At 52.7% G+C, this 17,164-nt stretch overlaps 1 protein-coding gene across 3 annotated transcripts in view; it reads left to right on the forward strand.

The window, feature by feature from the left end:
• The window catches only part of RPS6KA1 (ribosomal protein S6 kinase A1), a 39,715-nt gene that overhangs the window by 18,037 nt on the left and 4,514 nt on the right, over positions 1-17,164 (forward strand). For 2 of the 3 annotated variants that reach the window (XM_064635037.1, XM_064635039.1), the window contains 17 exons: positions 3,506-3,559; positions 8,160-8,276; positions 9,398-9,479; positions 9,733-9,813; positions 10,370-10,449; positions 11,023-11,129; positions 11,684-11,721; positions 11,839-11,981; positions 12,511-12,581; positions 12,824-12,912; positions 13,115-13,179; positions 14,103-14,205; positions 14,798-14,925; positions 15,379-15,504; positions 16,065-16,154; positions 16,611-16,769; positions 16,975-17,136. In XM_064635037.1, the coding sequence (XP_064491107.1) occupies positions 3,506-3,559; positions 8,160-8,276; positions 9,398-9,479; positions 9,733-9,813; positions 10,370-10,449; positions 11,023-11,129; positions 11,684-11,721; positions 11,839-11,981; positions 12,511-12,581; positions 12,824-12,912; positions 13,115-13,179; positions 14,103-14,205; positions 14,798-14,925; positions 15,379-15,504; positions 16,065-16,154; positions 16,611-16,769; positions 16,975-17,136 (1,695 nt within the window). Of the gene's footprint in view, positions 1-3,505; positions 3,560-5,206; positions 5,400-8,159; positions 8,277-9,397; positions 9,480-9,732; positions 9,814-10,369; positions 10,450-11,022; positions 11,130-11,683; positions 11,722-11,838; positions 11,982-12,510; positions 12,582-12,823; positions 12,913-13,114; positions 13,180-14,102; positions 14,206-14,797; positions 14,926-15,378; positions 15,505-16,064; positions 16,155-16,610; positions 16,770-16,974; positions 17,137-17,164 lie in introns of those variants that run through there. The other variant, XM_064635038.1, reaches the window with a different exon arrangement.

The following is a 17,164-nucleotide window of genomic DNA, read 5'->3' on the forward strand; positions in this document are numbered from 1 at the left end:
CTGCTGTATCAGGTCCTTGGGACGCTGCTTTGGGGCCCCACGTGAGGTTTGCACACCCACATCTCATGGGAGGGTTGCACAACCCTGTCTGCTGGCTCAGGGGACAGATCCTGCACCGAGACACTGCTCTGTGCTCTGCTGCTACACAGGCAGGGATACCTTAATAGGGACAGAGATGGGAACTGGCCAAGTCAGGCAGTGCAGACATGGGGAGCAGAGAGGGAAGAAGGGCTCCAGCCCTGTGGTTCTGGATCAGTTCTCTCCCAACTTCCATGTAAGCAAGGAAAACAGGGAGCCACATGTGCACTCCCAGTTCCCTCAGGAAACCAGCCACATTCAGCTGTGGCTTTTAGCACCTTCAGTGTAACAGACTTCTTCCCTATGTCTAATCTAGATCTCCCCTCTTTTAGCACAAAACCATTTCCCCTTGTCCTGTCACAACAGGCCCTGCTAAAAACTCTGTCCCCATCTTTCTTGGAGCCCCTTTAGGCACTGGAGGGGGTTCTAAGGTCTCCCTGGAGCCTTCTCTTCTCCAAGCTGAACATTCCCAGCTCTCACAGCCTGTCTCCAGAGCAGAGGGGCTCCAGCCCTTGAAGCATCTCCATGGCCTTCTCTGGCCCTGCTCCAGCAGGTTCATGTCCTTCCTGTGCTGATCCAGAAGCTGCTGCCTCCTCTTGGCCTCTTCTTTGGAGAGCTGCAATTCCACTGATCCTACAGGGATTGCATCCCTGCTGGACTCAGCTTTTGCACTGCTCAGAGCAGGGGCAGGGAAATTTTGAGGAAGGAAACTACAGAGACTCTCAGCTGCTTGTTGCTGCCTCGTGTAGCGCCTGAAGTTGCCCTTTTTTTCCCCTTTTTTTCCTGTGTGTGACACGGGGGACTGGCCTGATCCTCCTGAAAAGGCAGCTGAGATTTGCTGATGGCTCTTTCCACGCCTAAGCACCCGTAAAGCCCGTCCAGTGTTCTGGTTTGGCCGCCGCATTGTGCAGCCGTCGCCGCACAAAGCGATTTCCCCACACGAAACTGCGGTTTCCTTTCAGCAAAAACTCCCAAAATACATCCCAGTGACATAACTACGGGGTTCTCGTGCTGCTCTGGGCACTGCTCCGGGCTCAAAGCTCAGGATCCAGCTTGGAAAGGATGGGAGAATAACAGCCCAAAGCTTTGGAGATGCTGAGGCTCCTCTTCCGCAGCAAACCAAGGATCCAGGAGGCAAGTGTCTGATAAAATATCTGCTCTGTCTCTTCTGCAGGACACAAGAAATCGGTAGTAGAGAGCCAGACCTTATCCAGGGTTAATTTACAACTTCTCTTTTGGAAAAAAAAGGCATTTTGGAGGGTACAACTGCTTTCTAAGAAGTGTCTTTCCTAGGTGCTGCCAGATTTTGGGAGTGTTTTGGGACCCAGAGCATGTGTTGAAGCAACAGAAATTAAAACAGCTTCTGGTTAGTTGTTGATGAATAGGAAGGGAAATGCCAAGAGCAGAATCTGTTTCGAGCTTTTGCAGGGTGGTTTCTTTTTTTTTTTTCCTTCTTCCTTGCATTTAGATGTGACGGTCTCAACCAGCAAAGTGACAAAACGCGAGCAAAAACAAAACCTGTCTCTTGGCTTCTGGCTTGTAAAATCCTCCCTCAAAAAAAAAAAAAAAGGGGGGGGGGAGAAAGTGGGAAAGAGGACTCGTATTTTGAACTTGGAAAAAAAACCACAAACCCTCAGTATGCCCCCAGCCCCTGATCTGAGGTGGCTCAGCCATCTGTGAAGGCAGCATTGGGAAGTTTGGAAAAGTTGTCTCCTCCTCTGACTTGAGGGAACCTCTCGGGCTCAGCCCTGGCTGGTGGGTGGGGGTGTCCTTCTATTTTCCAGGAGCAGCAAATACCATTTCCCAGCAGTGCAGGGATCTGTGTAAAATGCCTCTCTGGATACTGTGGGTGATGGAAGGTGGCTGGGAGCTCCCAGGAGCAGTGTGTGCTGGTGGGATGGACCTGCAGAGACATCCGTGCTTGTGCGAATGAAATCCATCCGTCCCCATCCCAGGCAGGGTCTGGTGCCTGGTCTGAAGGAGCCAGGAAGGAGCTGGTTTCCTGGTGGGTGGGTGGGATCCCCGGGGAGGGGGTTTTGCTGAGGTTTTTGTGATCACTTTTCACTCAGGAAGGGGTTCAGCTGGGGTTTTGGTGGATGTGTCAGCCAGCTGCCCTGGCATCCCCTTCCTGCAGTGACAGCAGCAGGACAGCCACCTTCTCCCAGTCCCAAAGAGATCCTGCCTGCTCCTGCAGCAAGGGCAGAGCAGTGGAGAGGAGGAAGAAGAGGTGACTGCAGGGGCCCCTCTGATCTGGAGCTGAAAATTAGTTAATTCCTAGCTCTAATCTCACTGTTCTCATGCAGCTCCTCCCGTTCCTCAAGGCTTGCTTTTCCTTCTCTTCTCCCTCTCTGGAACTCCTGTCCCACTTCCAGGTCACTCTGTGCCCACCCAGTTGTCAGTGCTGGCACTGTGGGCTCCATCCTGCTCTCACACTTCCTGAGAAAACACCAGAGAAGTCACAGCTCAAGTCCCCCTTTGCTCCCTGCAGTCACATGTTTTATCTCACTCACAGCCAAAGACTTGAGCCTCTCGGAGGAAATCCTCTGATTTGAGGGTTTTTGGGGGGTGATTTTTCTATTCAAACTTGGCTCGTGATCTAAAAACCAGGGGAAAGAGTACCCAGATGAGATTGCAAGTCTCTGTACCTTCATCAAAACACACCAGGCTTGGGGACCGACCTTGCAAAAACTTACTGACCTTGCAAAAACTTACTCCTTCCCTTAAGTCTGAGTTTACTGGAGGAGAAGGAGCCATTTCCTAGCTGAGAAGCAGTTCTTTTCTGAGCTCCCCTTAAATGCTTCTGCATCTCTCCCTACGAGGGTTCACAGACTCACATCTGGCCCCAGAGGCAGCATAAACTGACATTTCTGATGCTGCTGGGGACCTGTCAGAGCAGCTGGGCTGGCCCTGCCCTGCCCTCAAGGGATGTGGGGAGCTCTGGTATTTGAGTATGTTCCTCCTGGTTGCTTTAGAAACTGCTGAGTGTGCCCAGGAGAGAAGCCCAGTCTTTGCCATGGGGGTGCCAAGCTTCTCTGCAGACCCAGGACAGATGCTTTTGGAGCTTGTCCAGGTGTAGCAGAGAGTAAAATCTGATCTAGACATTAATCAACCTGCCAGAAATTAATTCTCTCTCCTTGGTGCTCTGATTCTTGGGGGACATGTGTAACCAAGTGCCAGCACCGTGTCCTGAGCGCTCTGTCAGAGTTTATCAAAGCCAGTCAACATAAATTTATGTAACAGGAGCTGGCTCCAGCTGCTCTCCTGGAGCCACCACACAGCTCAGAATCACACCCCGAGGAGCAGTGGCTGGTGGGACACCACCAGTGACTGTGAACAGCTCGCCTGGTCTTGCTGAACAAGTTAGTTGGGAAAAGTTTAACAGAACATCACAGCCCCTCTGTGCTGATGCTTGTCTGTTGTTCCACAGGTAAAATCCGACATCACCTGGATAGAGAAAGACCTCGTGGACTCAGCAGACAAGGTAAGAGAGCCCCTTGCAGTGGGACTCATCCCTTTCATTTGCATTTTGTCCCATGACGGGTCGTCCCACGTCAGGGACCTCTCTGAAAACAAAACCCTTTCCTGCCACCCGCCCCTGAGAGCTGAGAGCTCTGTGGGACTGCTGGTGCAGAGAACAGCTATGGCTCACGTGACATCCTGGACTTGGCTTCATCCTCCTCCTCCTTCCTCCCCACACCAGCCCCCTTTCCGTGCTGTCGTTTGCATCTCCTGTGGTTTTCTGATCTTGTCGCCCTGCTGGGGTGGGCACTTTCAGTTGTGTGGACACAGCAGGGGGGGGATTTTATTGTCTGTTTCTGAGGCTCCTCTCCCCACGCTGGTAACACAACGTGGAAAATTGTCTTGGCTGGGACAGGATTTATCAGGAGCTGGCTGCTCTCCCGCACGGCTCCACTGAGCAGCGTGAGGCTTCCCTGGGAGTGGTGAGGCTTGTCTTTGGGCAGCACGCTGTGGACACGGTTCCTCCTTCCCTAGACTGTGGCAGGGGGAGGGAGGTTTGAGTTTTTTGGGGCTCCTGGCTGTGCCCAGCAGCTGCACGGTGCTGTTCCCAGCTCCTCGGGCCTCACCAGCCGCCGAGGTTCTCCCCGTGGAGCTGGGACCAGCTGCCTGGCTGGCATTAAGTCATTTGGGTCTTTCACTATCGGTTCTCAAAAAGCACGTTCTGGGGGTGGAGGAGGCAAGACAGTCATAATTTGTCTCTCTGGTCCAAACCAAGATCCCCTTTTCATCCCCTGTGCTCTCTGGAGTAATTCAGAAATAACGCTGACACGGGGATATTTCCAATTGCAAAGGTGTGTGGGCGTATTTTGACTCATTTTGAGGGGTTTCTTTCTTACCTGCACACCCCAGGGTCTTGCTGTGGAAAACATCTGTCTGCCCTGATGGAAAGGTCAAAGGGGAACAGTCTTGGAGGGGGAAGGAGGCAAAACAAGCCCTCTAAAACCTCTGCTCTGTCCTGCCAATAATCCGAGCCACAGTGGGGTCGGAACCTCTGCATCAGAAATGCCCTTAAAAACACCTCACATGGACCTTCCCAGGCTGTTCTTAGATAACTCCAGCATCCACAGCAAGAAGTCTTGTGCAGCATTATGCAAGTGAAGGACTGAATTCAAATCCCAGTGATGGTCATGGGTTTGATTCACCCTGAATCCCATCATCCCTGTGCCAGTGTGAGAGCAGAGACATGTGCAGCTCTCCGAGGTGGTGTCACACTTCTCTGTGGGTTCTCAAGGGCTTTCCTCTTCCTTTTTAAAGACAAAAGTGGCTTCTCAGAATTTTGCCCTGTTGTGGAAATACCTCAAAGCTCACAGCCTGACGTGAAATTCGGGCAGCACTAGATGGAAATCAATTTAACTAGACCGTGTGTGTTTTCTATCAGTGTCTTGTCTGAGCCAGGGAACCCAAACACGAACGAGGAGCCGTGAGATTATTTTTTTTTTAAAAGGAAACCCAAAAAAAAAAAAAAAAAAGAAGAAAAAAGCCCCAACCACAAGAGCTGTTGCTGGGGAGTGGGAGAGTGAACCTGCCTCCGTGTGACCGACTCTCTCGTCCCCACTGCGCATCTGCCACCGCCTCCAACCACCTGTATCTCCTCCTCCGGCACCCTGAGCCCCCCCCAAAGCCCTGGGAGCTGGCGGGGGCGGCGGTTCCTGGGGCTGGACGATGTGGATCGGGATGGGAGGATGGAGAGCGACCCTAAACTTCCTCGCCTCTGGGCGTTCCTCACGCTCTGGCTGCAGAGGAAGCACCGAGCCAAGCCCTGCAGCCTCCAGCTGCCTGCCCCCAGCCAGCTCAGCAGCCCGGTCAGTACCACGGCCCTGCCTCCCTCTGCTTCCCTTGCTCCCGCTGGCTGATGCTCCCGAGGGATATTCGGAGCAGTCTGGCTTGTTTCTCTTTCTCTGCTTTCTGGGATGGTTCTTTAATGGTGCCGTTGGAAGAAACTTGTCTCGGTGTGCTCTTGTGCTGGACACTTGTGGTGTGCTGCTAACCAGGCTGTAAGAGCTGCTGGCCAGAGTCCTGAGTGTTGAATTCCAAGTTGCTGGACGAGTCCATGGGAGGGAAACACTCCCTTGTGTCAGCAAGATGCCAAATGGCACCTCAAAGCGTTTCTCAGTGTCTCTATCAGCAGTGTCTGAGCTGGTGCCACTGCTGGCCTCGTTGGTGTGTGTGGTCTGGCTGTGTATGCAAACCCTGCCTGCCCTCAGCTGCAGCTTGGGCTGCTGAAACCACTTGCAGTTGAACATGCCAGGTTTTGCTGTTGCAAAGAATTCCCACAGCTGTGGAAACACAGCTCTGCTGCTCCAGAGGAGCTGTGGTAGGAGGATCACAGGATGGTTTGGGTTGGAAGGGACTTTAAAGCTCATCTTGTCCCACCCCCTGCCATGGGCAGGGACACCTTCCACTAGCCCAGGTTGCTCCAAGCCCCATCCAACCTGGCCTTGGACACTTCCAGGGATGGGGCAGCCACAGCTTCTCTGGGCAACCTGTGCCAGGGCCTCCCCACCCTCACAGGGAGGAATTTCTCCCTAACAGGTCCTGGATGGGTCCAAATGCCTCAGAGGTGGATACAGGAGTTCATTTTAAATGTTCCTCTCAGCATAGGTGTGTGATGCTACGGGGTGAAACATGTGTGGTCATACAGGTGCTGATGCTGTGCAGAACTGGTTTCTCTTTAGTGTTTTCAGGAATATGAAGGGAGGGGAAGAACTCACAGCTTCCACTGGTCCCCTCCCCGGGTCTCTCCCTGCTGTGGGGTCACTCTGGAGAGCTGGACTAGCAGGAGGAGACCTCTTAGCTGGCTCCTGCTCCAGCTCTTGGCTAGAGGTGGGAAGCTGTTTCTCATGGCAGCTTTCTGCAGGGACTAAGCCTCCAAACGAAACCAGAAATGCAAAGTGGCTGCTTTAAGCGGGAGATCATAAGGAACACGAAAACATGTTGCAGGGATTATAGGATCCTTCTCCCCTGTGATCACTGAGGTCAGGGAAAGGCAGGATAACACCAGGGAGCTCCTCTGCCTCTGCCCCCTCCCCGTGCTCGGGCTGTCCCTGCTGCACCCCTCGGGAGTGTGGGCTCCTCTGCCAGCTCTGATTGTCTGAGGAACACAGCAGAGAGCAAAGCCACCACCATGGGAACAGAGCCACTTCCTAAGCTAGAGAAAAGCCCAGCCTGGGAGCGGGGAGGGAAGGGTGGGTGCTCAGTGCAGGTGGGCAACCACATCCGCAGGCGCTGGGAGGGTGGGGAGTGGGCTGGGGCAGAGGAGAGGCAGGGCCTGGCACTTGGTTCCTGTTGGGTTTAAAAGCTGCTTTGATTAGGTGGTTCCCGACCAAGTGTCTGAGTAGCTTTAGTAAATAAAGTGTAATTTCTTTTTTTTTTCCCCCCAACTCCGCAAGGGGAAAAACGAAATAGTGGTTGCAGCTTCCTGCAGCCTCTGATGGCCACGTCTGCCCAAGGGTCAGGGAGAACCGAGCTCAATGCACTTTGGAACATAATTGCTGGCCTTGGAGTCCAAAAAGCAATATCCATATCTGCACTGGATAACGTGGGAGGGAAGTGCTGAGGAGCCTGGACTTGCCCTTACAAGATGTCCAGCTACAAGGGATTTATGGCCTGAGTAAGAGTCATGTCTGTAGGAGTGGGAAGTTGAGTCCAGCCCACCCTGTGGGAGAGGGGCTGGAGCAGGTCAAGCTCAGAGGAAATCCAAGTTCAGATGTACTGACTAGGCATGATAAAGAGAAGTAGAGGGAAAGGCACAGATGGAAGACTACAACTATAAAAAGTCTCAGTGTATTTGGGATGCAATAGAAAGCAGCACAAGCTGTTTTTTTGGGGGGCTTCAGTCATCAGAGGTATGGAATAGGTTTGCTGGGAACAGAGGTGTTGCAGCATCACCTCAGGGTCTGTGGCTGTGCTGGAGTGCTGGCCTAGCTCCCTTGATGAGTTTATTCTATTCATGCTGATTAAATCTATTTTTTCTTCTTTCCTTTTTTTTTATAAGTAAAATAATGTGTTTTAAACAAAACATGTGCCAGAGACCTTGGCTTCCCCTCAATCTTCTTGAAGCCTCGAGTCTGTTAAAGCATCATCTGTATGTGCTGAAGATGCACTAAGACTTATGTTGCAGAGTTGCTCAGATTGCCGAGCAGATGGGCTCCAACATGTCTGATTTTTGCCAGCCCTGGCCCTGTTTTGACAACAGTGCCGTATTTTTTTTGTGTGTGTGTTGTGGGATTTTTAGTGGCATAAACACTCCTGTTTTTGCTACCAGTGCCTTAAAAAGGAAGGTGCTTTGCAAGCACTCTTCTGAAATGCAGTTCAAAGCCAGCGCGGCACCCGCGGTGAGCGGAGCCGTCGGGAGAGCAGGGGGAGTTTGCCAAGGCTGCCTGGTGCTGCCTGCCCCTGACTTATTTATTCCAGATGTTGATACCTGTGACAAGCACCAGCTTTCATGGTTCTCTCAGACGTGGTTACTGGGGGTCTGTAGCTCCAACCCTTGTTCCATGATCCGATAGGGCTGCTTTCCCTTGTTCAGGGGTCCCTGGCCAACCGTGTCCCCTCTTTTCCAGGGAGAAGGTGTTGTGCAGGAGTTCAACATCACACACCATGTGAAGGAAGGCTCTGAGAAGGCTGATCCCTCGCAGTTTGAGCTGCTGAAGGTGCTGGGACAGGGCTCCTTTGGCAAGGTGAGATCACTCTTTCCTATATGCCATGACAGAAATGATTTTGATGACAGAAGGGACTGTTCCCAACAAAACCGCTTTCCTGGTTCCCACTGGACCGTGAAAATCTGATGGATGAGCCCAACTGAGCAAATGGGTGCTTGTAACCTGGAAGGTGACTGTAGTGATGCCTTTCCTAAGGGCCAGCCTGAATGTCCAAATTGCCCTGTAATTCCTTTTGCAGATGGTCAGGAGGAGAGCAGGAACGTCCTGCTCGTGAACGCAGGTGTCACACAGGGCAGAAGGGCCTCCTGCAGCTCTTCAGCTGCCTGCCAAACTGTCAGTCAAACTGAGGGCTTGAAGGGCTCAGGCATGTTCCTCCCTTCTCAGAACTGTGTGCCAGGAACTGGTTCTAGCCCCTGTTTATGGTCCAGTTTCCCTTCTGTGAAGCAGGAAGGAAGTAGCCTGTAACTCTTATCTATTTCAGCATGTAAATAATCCAGTCTCTTACAGACCATCTGCTGGCACATTAAATCAGCTTCATGTCAATCAGTTATCAGCTGACAGTGGGGACAGGACTGTGTGCTGTTTCCTGGGCAAATGCAGCAGTGGCTTTGTAGAATCAGAGAATCATTGGGGTTGGAAAAGACCTCTGAGATCATCCAGTCCAACCAGTAACACTGCCAAGGCCACCACTTGCAGGTGGTGTGTTTTTGAAGCTGCCTAAAACCAGGTAGAATGAGACACCAGGGAAAAGAAGGAGGCAAAAATCCAGAGGATGCAGGACCTGAATAATAAGGAGTTGATCTGACTGACAAACCAGCAGGATTTGTGGTACATTGAAGCATCAGTGCTTCCAGTCACAGCTCCCAGGCATCAGCCAGAGCCCCATGGGAGCTGCAGGAGTGAGTAAGAGGTGTGGAAGGCAAGAGGAGGGAAGTGCAGTATGAAAACACAAATGCTGCAGTGGCTGGAGGTGGGGAGTGAGAGGAGTCCACACACAGCACTTCCCTGAAAACCCCATGGGGTTTCACAGGAGGCACAGCTGGTTTTTAGGGTTACTGTGAGGTCTGCCACTTCGGGAGGCATCCAGCTCCTACTGCCAGTGTTTAGTGCTTGCTGAATGTGTTGTTCTTCTGCCTCAGGTTTTCTTGGTGAGAAAAATAACACCACCAGACAGCAACCACCTCTATGCTATGAAAGTGCTTAAGAAGGCGACACTGAAAGGTAGGAAGGAGACTCTTACTGTGATGCTCTGACCCTCCCTGACTTAAAGAGCGCTGGGGAAATGTCACAGCAGTCCTGGGGTGGTTTAGGTAAAAGAGGAGCATCTTTATCCCAGCCAAACATCCTCCTTTTCTCTCCATCTGCAACAGATCCTTGGCTCAAGCTGCTTGGTGCTCAAGGGCTTAAGGTTGAGGACAAGACTGGGGTACTCAGAGGCTTTTTCTGTGTCTGAGCTGTTCCTGTCTTCCCACAGTGCGTGATCGACTAAGGACAAAGATAGAAAGGGACATCCTGGCTGATGTGAACCATCCCTTTGTGGTGAAACTCCACTATGGTGAGTGTGGGGCTGTTTGGGATGCTGGGAGAGGGGCTGCAGGCTCTAACAGACTCTTTGCTTTTAAATGCAATCCCCTTAACACAAATCCTTTCCTGGAAGGGTCTGTGGTCCTGTGCCCGCTCCAGCTATTGAATGGGGAACAGAGAACAGACCAGGAGAAGAGGTTGAAACATCAAATCCTTGGGATTAAAACATTAAATCAGGAGAAACTGAGAAAGCAGAGTTAACTAGTCAAGCTAGAGTCAGCTTTGTTCGCTGTGAAGTGATCAGTGCCTCTCCTGGGAAAACAGCCCTTTCTGTAGGGCTGGAAGGGAACCAGACCCCCATGAAAGGAGGATATTCTGCAGTGCCAGAGTGCTGTGGTGAGCTCCCATTTCAGCAGCACAGACAGGCCATCTCCTTTACCTCAGATATCAGCCCTACCTGCGTTTAACCCAGTAACCACGCAGGGCATCTGCCCAGCTGGAGCCACTGGGATTTAAGTGATTAATGGAACACCACAGAGCCTTCCCTCAGTGGAGGGGTCTGATTCCCACTCTGGCTTGTGTTTCAGCATTCCAGACAGAGGGGAAGCTGTACCTCATCTTGGATTTCCTCAGAGGAGGTGACCTTTTTACTCGGCTTTCCAAAGAGGTGGGTATGCTCTGGCATCTCGGTGGGTTGCTGAGGCTCCCAGTTCATCTGTGCTTAATGGCCTGGAGAAAGGACTCACCCTTGAGAGGGGTGGAAACAACCTGCAACCTGCTGCTAGTCCACAGCTGGCAATGGGAGAGGGTGTTTTGGGAATCCTGTGTTCTGGCAGGAAAGCAGCAGCACAGGCAGCAGGTCTCACCTCTGCAGCAGCTTCTGCTGGGAATCATGTTAATAACAAAAACTAAAAGAGGGGAGATTTATACTAGATGTTGAGAAGAAATTGTTCCCTGTGAGGGTGGGGAGGCCCTGGCACAGGTTGCCCAGAGAAGTTGTGGCTGCCCCATCCCTGGAAGTATCCAAGGCCAGGTTGGACAGGGCTTGGAGCAACCTGGGCTAGTGGAAGGTGTCTCTGTCCAACCCAAACCATTCTGTCATTCCAGGAATGGATACTTTAGGATGGGGGACGAACTCTGGGAAACTTAGAAACAGCAGGAGGGGGCAACATGGACGTGAAGGGTCTCACTGCTGGCGCTGTGACCCCAGCACCTCTCCTCTCCCTGTCCCTCCCTGCAGGTCATGTTCACCGAGGAGGACGTGAAGTTCTACCTGGCGGAGCTGGCGCTGGGACTGGACCATTTGCACAGCCTGGGGATCATATACAGGGATCTCAAACCAGAGAAGTACGTGTGGCCCAGCTGAGCCAGGGATCCCAGTCCTGCATCCAGCCCCGAGCCTGTAGCCAGCCCTCCACACAGGCAGGGCTGGAGGATGGCCCAGGGCCAGGCAGATGGGAGGTGGTAGTGCCAATCCAAGGCTGCCTGTCCTCAGATCAGTGGTTGTGGCCAGGAGGCAGCATATGTGCACCACGTGTGTGAACAGCAATCCTTGGCAGCCTCTGGGCTCCAGCTTTAAGCAGTTTGAGAGCCTCTGGGGGAAGGAGGCACCAGGCTGGGCCTCTGCATGGCTTGGTTCTCCTTGCCTGGGGTATGTGGGGATCAGAGCAAGTGCAACCTGTGTGGGTCATTTGTTCCATGTGAAGCTGAGGATGTAGAGAGAAGGGAGCTGCTCCTGGTCCCTCTTATGTCTTGGTGATGGAGCTTAAAGCACTGGGAGAAGGGACAGATAACTTTCTCCTCCGGATTTTGGCAGCACCTCAGACCATCCACTGCTGTGCTTGTTCTCACCAGCCCTCACTGCAGACTGTAACAACTTGTTTTTTCCATTCCCGCTGTAGCATCCTCTTGGATGAAGAAGGGCACATCAAACTCACAGGTGAGGGACTCCACAAGGCCTTGGGCTCCTGCAAGGTCGGTTCTTGAAGTACGGAGCTCCTTGTGTGACTGCTCAGGGCACATGGGGGTGTGTGCTGACGGGCTTTCTCTCATGTAGATTTTGGCTTGAGTAAGGAGGCCATAGACCACGAGAAGAAGGCCTATTCCTTCTGTGGGACAGTGGAGTACATGGCCCCAGAGGTGGTGAATCGCCAGGGCCACTCCCACAGCGCTGACTGGTGGTCCTACGGGGTCCTGATGGTAGGTACCCAGCCAGAGTCTGCGGGCACTGGGAGGAGCAGCTGCTCCAGCTCTGGAACACCCGGACACGGGTCTGTGTGTCTGCCAGACCTGCTGACCTGGGGTGTTCCCCACCCTCCCCAAAGGGCTCCGTAAGGGGCTGTCCTGGCACCCAGCCAGGAGCTGGGTGGGTTTCCCGTGGGAGGCAGCGCTCCCGAGGGGGCTGTCCCGGTGAGCTCTGGGATGTGGGGGTGTCCGTGTCCACCCCAGCGCCGGGATGTGGGTGTCTGTGCAGATCTGGTGCCACCATCTGGCAGCTGCTGAATCCCAGGGCTCCCACAGGAGCCGGCGCTGGCCCGAACGTGTTCCCACTACACAAACCTTGTGATCCGAAGCTCCTCCTGAGAAAACACGATGCCTGTGAGCTCTGTTAGAGCCAGGCTTGGGATCCCTCAAGCTTTTCACGAGCAGATGAAGGGGCAGTGAGATCTGTGCAACCCTCATCCTTGCCCAAACATGATCCCCCCCCCTTTTTCTCTTTCCCTCCCAGTTTGAGATGCTCACCGGTGCGCTGCCCTTCCAGGGGAAGGACCGTAAGGAGACCATGACCCTCATCCTCAAGTAAGAGGAGTTTCTCTCTCCTGCCTGCATAGGAGGTGCTGCTCTTTGAGCCGTGTTGCAATCTGGGGGCTCTTGCAATTTAATGGCGTTATTTGGCAAGAGGTTTCCTACCAACAGTTAGTTAGAAGGGTGCAGTGTAAATGCCAAGGGGATGACTGTGCTTTTTGGGGGTGGAGGTGCTGCAGTCAGCTTGTGGCTTGACTTCTTTAAACCTGCAGCTGATTGCAAAACTTCCTCCCCAGAGCGAAGCTGGGCATGCCACAGTTCCTGAGTGCTGAGGCGCAGAGCCTCCTGAGAGCCCTGTTCAAGAGGAATCCAGCCAACAGATTAGGTAAGACAAATGTTTTGTTTCCTTCTAAATACACCTGATGCCCTATCGGGGCCTCTCTCACCCTCCTGGGTCAGCAGCGTGTTCACACTTGTGCTCAGTTAATGGTTAGTTGCAGCCAAGTTCTCCATCACCCCTGGCTGTGTTGTGTCACCCTCACCTTGTCAGGGGTTTAGTGCAACGTGCTCCGTGGTGCATCTTGCAGGTTCTGGACCAGATGGGGCAGAAGAGATCAAGCGCCATCCTTTCTACTCCACCATTGACTGGAACGTGAGTACTGGAAACATGGAAGCAGATTTCTTCACCATTCAGCGCCAGCAATTCACTTCTGGCAGCAGGAACAGCGTGGTCATGGTGCTTGAGCAGCCACGGGAGAGCCACCAGCCCCTGTCCCCATCCATTCCAATAATCCTTCCCGAAACTGAAATTCTGTTTGTCACAGAACTGTTCCATACTCGGGTTGCCTGTCACCTCACCTCAGATCGAATTTACTCATCTGTCAGCAGAGAAGCACCAGGTTTTAATTGGGGTTTGGCACAAGGTTTGTCATGCACTAAGTGGGAAGGAATCAGGGAAACGTTCCTGGCGAGGAAATCAGGGCAAGCACTGAACTGGCACTTCCCAACTGCTTCTGGCCAACTCCCTACTTTGCCACACAGTTTTGTTTCTTCCCTGTTTTCCCTTACTCGGTAAGGGATTTGAAGATCACTCCTAATACTTCCAAGGTCCCTGCAAGCTGCTAGACTGACCCTCCAGCAATGCCAGTAAAGCTTATTTCCAATTTTTGCTTCAGGAAGCAATTTAAAAAGGCACTTGTGGGAGTTCTGGGATATGAATGTCCTCCTAATGCATCTCCTCTGGCCATCCCTGGGGAGATACGTGTCAGCAAAGCCCTAATGGGAGTTAGGAGGAGGTGGGAGAGCCTGTCAAGCAAAATACTTTATGGATGCTGCACTTGGAGTGGGGGCAAGTTGCCTATAGAACACTTATTTTCTTGATTTAATATATGATGCAACTCGTAATATTTCTCCACAAACTGACTCAAAAGCAACCCACCAGCCGAGAAGTCCTCTCTCAGGCTGCTGAGCTGTAGCTAAATGCTAAGCCAGGGAGTTTCACAAAATCTCTTTCCTTGCCAGCCTTTGCACCCTCTGGAAGGGTGCACCCGTCAGAGCACTCTCTGTGTTTTGCAGAAGCTGTACCGCAGGGAAATCAAGCCCCCCTTCAAGCCTGCAGTGGGCCAGCCAGACGACACCTTCTACTTTGACACAGAATTTACGTCGCGCACGCCGAAAGGTTTGTGTGACTTCACACAAAAGCCAGAGCTTCCTGTGTGAGGTGATGCTCTGTGGTTTAATATTTAACACCGCAGAGCATCTGGTGCCTGCAGGGCAGGGTTTGCCTCGGGCTGGTGCTGCCAGCTCAGATGGTTCCAGCACTGAGAGGGCGGCCCAGCCATAGAGATGTCGGGCTCTTCTCAGAAGTAAAACTAGAGGAAATGGCCTCAAGTTGTGCCATGGGAGGTTTAGGTTGAATATTAAAGAAAACTGCTTCATGGAAAGGGTTGTCAAACCCTGGCACAGCTGCCCAGGGCAGTGGTGGAGTCACCATCCCTGGAGGCATTTAAAAGACATGTGGATGTGGCACTTGGGGCCACGGTTTAGCAGCGGCCTTGGCAGTGCTGGGGGAATGGTTGGACTCACTGATCTTAGAGGGCTTTTCCAACCTGGATGACTCCATGATTCTCTGTGGGGTGTTAGGGGTAAGCTGGGTGCTGCTGGTGTGGCTCTTGTTTGGAATAAACTCAGCATCAGCCACAGCTCCTGGGAGCGAGGGGAAGGCTTGCAGAACCAGCCTTCTTCAAGCTGTGTTTCCACTCCTGTTGCAGATTCCCCAGGTGTCCCCCCCAGTGCAGGGGCCCACCAGCTCTTCCGAGGCTTCAGTTTCGTGGCGACCGGACTGATGGAGGATGGCAAGGTGAAACCTGCCCAGCCACCCCTGCATTCGGTTGTGCAGGTAAGAGATGGAGACACTGGAACAACTCTTTGAAAACGCAGAGATACCCCAGGTCTGTGCCGCCCAGAGCAGCTCTGACAGGAAGCCCGAGGCGGTGTCTGTTTGGAATTCTTGCATCCTGTTTTTCTTTCATTTCCATTGACTGTCACACTGTGCACAGGTTGGCAGGAAAACACAGGGCTGTGGCTTTTCCTCTCCCCACGTGGATCTGTGCTGGTGGGGGTCTGTAAATGCCTGTGGGTTGAAGGTGCCACCCAAACACACCACGCTCAGAGCAGACAGTGTTATCCCACTGACCTATATCTGCCTTGTTCTCTTCTCCTCCCTCTCCCAGCCGGGAGGAGAAGCTGTGGGATGTAGCAGACAGTCTGCCAGCTCTGCCAGTTAACTCATCACATTGCACAAACCCTTCCCTGAACCCTCACAGCTCATCTCTCCTTTCTGCTCCTGCAGCAGCTGCACGGCAAGAACGTCCAGTTCAGCGACGGGTACGTGGTGAAGGAGGTGATCGGCGTCGGCTCCTACTCCGTGTGCAAACGCTGCATCCACAAAGCCACCAACATGGAATACGCAGTCAAGGTCAGAGCCCTGCCCTCGGAACTGAGCTCCCCTGATAGATTTTTGCCCACAGAGAAGCTATGGCTGCCCCATCCCTGGAAGTGTTCGAGGCCAGGTTGGACAGGGCTTGGAGCAGCCTGGTCTAGATGTTCCTTAAGGTCCCTCCCAACCCAAACCATTCTGTGATTCTATTTCTGCTCATCCCACGAAGAGCAAAATAACATCCAGGAGTGAAATCGCTTTCCCTGCTCGTGTAGGGCCTAAAAGGACAATTTCTGTGCTCCTGTGCATGTACCTGCACTTCCCCAGGAATAGCAGGGAGCAGCATTCTCTTCCCTCAGAGGGAGGAGAGCATCTCACCTTTGCTTGCAAAGCTGTGGCTACACCAGATCTTAACAAATACAACAGGCATAAAACTTTGGGGATTAGGAACACAACTTCCCCTTCTCCAGCTGCTACAGAGAGCAGGAGAGCAGATATGGCACAGGAGCTCTGCAAGACCCCAAACTCAGCTTGTGTGCTTTGTCCTGGCCCCCTTCTCACCCTGTTATGACTAATCCTGCTTCTCCCTACTCCTGCAGATGATTGACAAGAGCAAGCGAGACCCTTCTGAGGAAATAGAAATCCTGCTGCGGTACGGGCAGCATCCAAACATCATCACCTTGAAAGACGTGAGTGTGGCTTGAATGACTTCCCTGTGTTTTGGTCTAGGAAGTGCAGGCTGCTCAGGGAGCAGATTTCAGCTCCAGCACGGGTGGCCCAACAGCCCAGCTCGATGTGTCGCTCTGTCTCTGTTATGAAAAGGTTCTTCCCCCAGAGGGTGGTTGGCACTGAACAGGCTCCCCAGGGCAGTGGGCATGGCCCCAAGGCTGCCAGAGCTCAAGGAGTGTTTGGGCAACACTCTCAGTGACAGGGTGAGATTCTTGGAGTTGTCTTGTGTAGGGCCAGGAGTTGGACTTTGATGATCCCTGTGGGTCTCTTCCAACTCAGGATATTCCATGGTTCTGGGGTGGGGAAGCACCCCCAGAGCCACCTCTGCTGATCTCTGCTTCTTGGTGGTAGAAGCACAAAAGGGAAGCTCCGGAAGCACTTTTTGGTTAATGCCCTCTCCACGTTTGCTTTGGAAGGTGTACGACGACGGGAAGTTCGTGTACCTGGTGACTGAGCTGATGAGGGGAGGGGAGCTGCTGGATAAAATCCTCAGACAGAAGTTTTTCTCAGAGAGGGAAGCCAGTTCAGTCCTGCACATGATCTGTAAAACAGTGGAGTATCTGCATTCCCAAGGGGTGAGTACGGTCTTCCTGGGAATTCTCTGGCATTACACTGTGCTCCCTCTCCTCCAGGGAGTAACTCTGCCCGTCAGGACAATTATTTCTTGCTGGTGTTGCTCTCTTGGCAAAGCAGATGTGGGACCAGAGCAGGGGTTGAGTGTCCTCGGGCAGCTTTCAGACCTTTATCTACCTGGGGTGTGGCCCTTTCTTTGCTCCACAGGTGGTTCACAGGGACCTGAAACCCAGCAACATTCTCTATGTGGATAAGTTGGGAAATCCTGAGAGCATTCGGATTTGTGACTTTGGCTTTGCCAAGCAGCTGAGGGCTGAGAATGGGCTGCTCATGACTCCCTGCTATACAGCCAACTTTGTGGCACCTGAGGTAAGTGCTGACCTGAGACCCTCTGGCA

Source organism: Pseudopipra pipra, chromosome 24 (assembly GCF_036250125.1).
Source record: "Pseudopipra pipra isolate bDixPip1 chromosome 24, bDixPip1.hap1, whole genome shotgun sequence".
Taxonomy (NCBI): Eukaryota; Metazoa; Chordata; class Aves; order Passeriformes; family Pipridae; genus Pseudopipra; species Pseudopipra pipra.